This window comes from Ceratotherium simum, chromosome 18, assembly GCF_057802395.1.
Source record: "Ceratotherium simum simum isolate JZ-2026a chromosome 18, ASM5780239v1, whole genome shotgun sequence".
NCBI lineage: Eukaryota > Metazoa > Chordata > Mammalia > Perissodactyla > Rhinocerotidae > Ceratotherium > Ceratotherium simum.
Window position 1 is genome coordinate 44,999,231 of NC_141917.1, and position 6,414 is coordinate 45,005,644.

The 6,414-nt window shown below is 42.2% G+C and overlaps 1 protein-coding gene across 1 annotated transcript; it reads right to left on the minus strand.

Moving 5' to 3' along the window:
- Positions 1-494: 494 nt before the first annotated feature.
- PLK2 (polo like kinase 2) lies at positions 495-6,414 on the minus strand. The gene is made up of 14 exons (XM_004422840.3): positions 6,035-6,414; positions 5,346-5,453; positions 5,086-5,202; positions 4,758-4,887; positions 4,440-4,527; positions 3,870-3,965; positions 3,563-3,761; positions 3,326-3,473; positions 2,880-2,977; positions 2,423-2,552; positions 1,938-2,178; positions 1,687-1,816; positions 1,320-1,430; positions 495-1,187 (listed from the first exon to the last, which is right to left on the minus strand). The coding sequence occupies exons 1-14, from the start codon at positions 6,302-6,304 to the stop codon at positions 996-998; spliced, it is 2,058 nt and encodes a 685-aa protein (XP_004422897.1). The 5' UTR covers positions 6,305-6,414; the 3' UTR covers positions 495-995.

Here is a 6,414-nt window from a genome sequence, read left to right on the forward strand (position 1 = left end):
TAAACTTCCTGTACCTACTGACACTAAATAACAGAGCTCTGTTTACACAGGATTACTCTAGCCTTCAGCTCCAAGCTAGACGAGCTTTGGGGAAATACTCTAAAGAGAAATCAGTTTTGGATTTAGGAGGAGGCCTATATTTTGGTTGTAACAAGAGTGGTATTTTTGTTATACTCTTCTCTTCTCAATCTAGATCTACCCAGAGTGTATGATCGTGCTTCAGGTGTTCAAGACTGACTTCCTAGAAACTATTACTAGAAAAATTAAAGATCTAACTTCCAGTATGCTTCAATTCTCAATGTCATGCCAGAGAGTGCCATGAATCCAAGATCAAAGAATGCTGTAATGTGGCGATGCGCCATACAAAAGACAGGAGACCACTGTTTCTGCTTTTCCATATTCTTTATTGCCAACAGTTTAAAATGGTCAACATAAAAAAAAAAAAAAAAAAAAAAAAAAAAAAAAATTTTGATAATAAATACTGCTCTTTGGGCTGTAATAAATAAAAAGTTTATTAACAAGGAATGCACTTTTCCAGCCACAAGTGTCTTCAAAAATTAACAAAAAAAAAAAATTATATATGGCCATAGTTCACAGTTAAGCAGCCAAAAGCTGCTCCGATTACAGCCTTTAAACAACACGGGAGCTTCCTCCCTTCTCCTCCCCTTCAGGAAGTATATTCACAGTTCCAAGTCCTCTGTCTGAAATGCTCTCCACAGAGAGAAGTTAAGAGTCAATGCACCTTTCTGTGAAATTGTCTGAAAAACCTTTTAAAACAGGTACGTGAAGGAAAACTGCATTCTGGTTCACTCTCGGATTGTCCAAAGTCAAGAATTGTGTGCTTCAGCCTGTGTGGTCCACAGAGGACCACAGAGGAATTGTTTTCGTACCACCACCGTCCATCTTCTTCAACATGCTGTAGATCATTGTACTGGCTACCCTGTAGATCTCACAGTGGAAAAGAGGAGTCCCATAGGGTCCATTCAAAAAGTCTTTTAGTTACATCTCTGTAAGAGCATGTTTAGGGCATATTCCATTCGATTTTTTAATTCTGATGAACAGCCAGACATCAGCAGAGTTGTCAGTCTGAATGTTGTAGATATCCTGTCCTCGTTGATGTATGTGAGAAGGTATTCTTCATTTTGGCTACAGATGATGATTTTTGTATGGTCATGGTAGAAATTCACCTTTAAAAAGTAGATATAGATATTAGATCTCCTAAATATTCAAGAATTAGAAAAGTTTAGTCAATAACTAAATTGGCTACGTAGAATAATTTTTTAAGACCTAACCATGCACTTTCCTGAGGGTTCATATACCTGAAAGGTGCCATCATTGAAGAGCATCATTAAGGCTTTATCAGATTTTAGCCACTGAAGGAGGTAGAGCCGAGGTCTTCGAATATCAGTAACACTAGGCAGGTCACCACCCTGGAAAAAATTGGGAGTTAGTGCCTATAAAAATTTTGCAGTGTACACTCAATCTTCTAAAAGCAAATGCCTCCTAAACTTAAGCAAGCATCAGAATGGCCTGAAGATTCTTGGCCCCACCTCCCAGAGATTCTGTTTCAGCAAATCTAGTGTAGGACATGAGAATCTGCCCTTCTACAAAGCCTTGAGGCTATGCGGATGCTACTGTCTGTGGACTACACTTCAAGTATCACTGCTCAAAATCCACAGTACTTACATCCATGAGGTTCTCCTCCATGTAATGAGAGAAGTATTTCAGCACCGTCACTTGACTGATGAATTGTTCAGGGGCATCTGTTGCTGGGAAAACAGAGCACTGACCAAGCTCTGCGTAATAGTGAACTGTTCTAAAAAACAGGAACGATAGGGAGAGAAGAGAAACAAGTGGAAGCAGTTAGTCACTGTTTTCAGATTTCTTTAGTGCAAGACTAAAGAAATGACAGGACTTCATTAATTAGACACACTTACTTTTTGTCTGGAAGGAGGCTCATGTGAGCACCGTTGTTGAAAAGGACACCTACAGTGTGGTCTGAGAGCTGGTACCCAAAGCCATACTTGTTAGAGTAGTCGACCCATTTGGTGACCCACTGAAAGGAAGTGCTCAGCTGCTCTTTGGGAATGCAGTCAGCTTCTGGCATGTTTTCTAGACATCCTCGAAGGACTCTCGCCACGGTGTCTGCAACACTTCCCATGGTACTGTCTTCAAGGCCTGAAAAGTCACAGGAAATTATAAAATAATTAACAAAAAAATCTTAGGCTTTGGGAGATGCTAAGTTTCCCTCCACTAATTCTAAGGACATAGAACTCAAAATTGTTCCTTGTCTTCTTCCCATTCCTCTAATTTTGCTTCCTCTATGCTAAATTAGGCTATAAAACGATTGACTTCAGTTACTTAGTACTGAGCAATGGCATTTATAGTTTCATTATTTAAAATGTGATTGACAACCACTTACATTCACTGCTGCTGCTGCAGCTGCCAAGAGTCCCTCTGACTATCATCCGAATAGCATCCCCAATCTGCTGCTTGTTCTCCACTGCGGCTGTTCCAGATCTGGTGACTGTGGTGGTAGGTGGCGGGAGCTCCTGGGAAACAGAGGAGTCAGCCAATGAGTCAAGCATCTAAAATTCATTTAAGGTGAAGAATTCCAGTTTAAGATGAGATTGTGGCAATTGCTGGGAAAGCTTGTCAAAAAGCAATGGACACAAGCCAGGTAAAAGATAGTGCAGTAACTCAAGTGCATGCATTATTAAACTAAAAGACAAAACTCGCTCCTTTTAAAGGGCTGGAAGAAAAGCTTTATGTAAAAGATTATCATGCTTGAACCATGATAATCATAGTCAAAGTGACAATTAGCAAAGAATGGAAATGACGTAAAGTGCTTATATCTATTTCATTCTTTTCCAGCATACCTCATCTGTCCTATGTTTGCTGGGTTGCTGAGTTATTGAAGTCTTTTTCAAATCATGCCTAAGCTTATAAATTTCTTCATCTTCTTTAGATGCTCTATCTGTAAACCAAGGAAAAGAATTATGAGCGTTATTCTATCCCAACAAGGTAGGAACAGAGCTAGCCATATTTCTTCCTTTTCCATTAATAACCAGCTTATGAACATCGGCAAAAATGGCATTGTTATCATTGCCATCAGCTACAATTATGCACGACACACCCTTTAAAATATATGACACAAAAAGCTATCAATCACAACTTGCAGTGTGGATTTATTACGCTATAAAAAGTTCAATAGTACACAAACATATTGGCTAAGTTATGCTAATATAAAAGCCTCTTTCAACTAACTTATCAATTTTAAATATAATATTGGATACAGAAGAGCAGGAGAAGTCTTAGAACTTACTATGTGTATCAATATATCTTGTTTTGTCTTTTTTGCCACCAAAAAGAGCAGCAGCTGCTTTCTTAAAGAAATTCTTAGCTGGGCTTGACAAGTGGAAATCTGGAACCGTATGACAACAGCTAGAAGAAAGTCTGTCTGGAGTGAAGCCCTGTGGAGTAGGAAAAAAGACTTTCAGTAACCCACTGGGTAATTGGGATCAATAGCATATAATACAAAAGACACAAGAAACACACCAACCTGCAAAAAAAATTCATGTCTAATGATGTCATCCAAACTGGGACGATCCTCTGGATTTTTAGACAACATGCTAGCTATTAAGTGCTTAGCAGGAGCCAGCAATGACGATGGCATTGTATACCTTGCTTCTCTTATGCACCTGTAAGTTTCTTTCAGATTTGTAGTTTCAAAGGGGGGTCTTCCTAGTAACATTGTATACCTGTGTGAAAGGAAACAATTCTTTAGGAACGATCATAAAGCAACTCTTTTCGAGCGTTAAAATCTAAATCCAAATTTGCTTTTTGGTCATTTTGGTACATTTACTTACATTACACAGCCTAAGGCCCAAATGTCTGATTCACAGCCATGTCCTTGTTTGTTGAGGACTTCAGGAGAAAGATAATTTGGGGTACCACATATTGTTCTGGAAAGAGAAAATATGAAGTTGTCATTAGGAGCTATTCTACTGTTTAAACTTAGTTCTCTGGATAAAACTTTAAAAGTCCTATGTAGAATTTCTATTTGGAAACATCTGACTTTTGGCATTTGAACAACTGACATTTGACCAAGTGACTTTTGGTAATTTTTTTTAACGCATGTACGGTTTTTTTCAGCCCACATGACAAAGTGTTTTTAACCAACTGAGCCCAGGTACAGCATGGCATTTTTATACATTTCAGGCAACTGTATGACAGATTTCTTTCATAATCAACTTATAGGCATAAGGTACTCTGCCCGGCCCATAGAGGGCTCTTAATAAGTGTTTCCTTAAATTAACATTGTTGTGGTTTATAGATCTCAGTATCAACTGACCTTCTCCAAAACATTAACTGGAAAATAATAAGGGCATATTTGATCTCCACAAAACCCTAGCAGGATGTATCTTTCTGACTCTTACCTCCTTCTGTGTTCCAAGGGTTCCAGCCTGGCTGCCAAACCGAAGTCCCCAACTTTTAGTTCCATGGCTTCATTAATAAAAAAGTTCCCTAGAAGATAAACAAAACAAAACCTGAATCCCTTGGAAAAGGTGTTCTAACCAAGCTCACACACATCAACTTTGGAGGCAGGCAGCCAGTCGTTTAATATTAAAATCACCCATTCCAAAGCAAGATTACATAGGCTAGCTCCCAATTAAGAACATTAACACTTAAAAGGGAGAGAAGAAAAGAATACCTCTTTCTAACACAAAAGTCAGCCTTTGGAGTAAAGGGCTTACCTAGTTTGAGATCTCTGTGCAAGATTTCTTGTTCATGAAGGTACTTTAGTCCAGACACAATCTGCCTGAGGTAGTATCGGACTTCTGGCTCTGTCAACACCTTCCTTGCTTTCAAGATATGAGCCATGGACTACAAAGAAGAGAAAGAAAAAAGAGAATGTCAAACAAAGCTATCAAAATCAGTGTTCTGCTTTTGCAGGATGAGTGACGAAAGTTAAGGTTGCAGTATAATAATTACTCCCACAACTAAAATCCCAGCTAAAATGCAATTTGAATGCCATGTCAGTTTGGGGGAAGTAAATGTACTCACAGAGGAGTTAACACTTACCCTTCTACTGCAGTATTCCAAGAGAATGTAAATGTTTTCTTTGTCCTCAAAGTAGTGGTAAAACTGCACCACATGCTTATGATGAAGAATCCTGTGAAGCTCTATTTCTTTGTCAATCTAAAAGAAAACGCAAGGTAAGGCTTATTAGCCTCTGTCACCTCTGAAAAGCCAGTTGCTTACACACACAAAAGACATCTTCCTCACAGGGAAGGGCCATCCCTGCACACAAAGAAAATACTTTACTCAACAGTCATACACACCTTTTCCCTTTGATGAGGTTTAGCTACTCTGCTGTGAGGAATAATTTTTGCAGCATAGACTTTGTTGTTTGTCAAATCTGTCATTTCGTAACATTTCGCAAAGCCACCCTGAAAGGAAACAAAGCCGAGACGGAATTGAGTATGGCAGAAAAATGGACGGCAGGTCTTTTTTAAGATAAATAAAAATAAGAAAGAAAAGCAAAAATATGAGGGAGGGAGGGTGGACAGAGGCATGCATTCTACTTTTTAAAATCTCCTTCCCGAAGGGAAAAGCATTCCTAAGAACAGTAAGTTAAAACAGTTTCCCTTCTCCCTTACAAAGAGGAGCGTCATGGAGGGGGTTGGGGTCGGGGAGATAAGAAATAATATCTGAAGGGACTTATCAAGAAAATTCTCTAAGCATGTGAAGGGACCTAGGTCTGGTGTAGAAAGCCATCGCTCTGACACCAAGATCAATCTCTGGGCTGCGGGAGGCAGACGGAGCCGCGGCTCAGGGTGTAAAACCGATCCCGGCGCTGTCAGCGCACAAAAGCCAGAGCAGGGCGGGCGAGCAGCCCACGTCGCGCGGGGATCGGACCCCCGAGAAACCAAGAAGCGGCTGGCGCGGGACTCAGGGTCCGGCTGGCTCGGGGGACGCCCGGGCGGACCGCCCTCCTCCCGCCTGGTGGCCGGGCGCACCCGCTCGTCACCTTGCCCAGCACTTTGCCCCGGCAGTAGCGCTTCCCCGTCGTGGGGTCGACGATAATCCGCGACACCTCGGCCCCCGAGTGCGAGTGATGGTGATGGTGGTGCGGGGCCGCCGGCTGCACCTGCGCCTGGGGCTGCGGCGCCTGCGGCTCCTCGGGGGGCTGCTGCGGCCGCTTCTTCTTCGAGTCCCCGCCGCAAGCCTTGCCCAGCGCCTGCTCGCACATCTTGGTGCCGGCGGCCGGCTGGTAGGTGATAGTCCGCAAGAGCTCCATCGTCGCCTCGCCCTGCCTGCCCGGCCCTGCCTGCTGCCACCCCCGAGGCGCCGACACACGCCCGAGCCGGCCCTTGCCCTCCAGACCCCGCCGCGCCTAACAACCCGCGA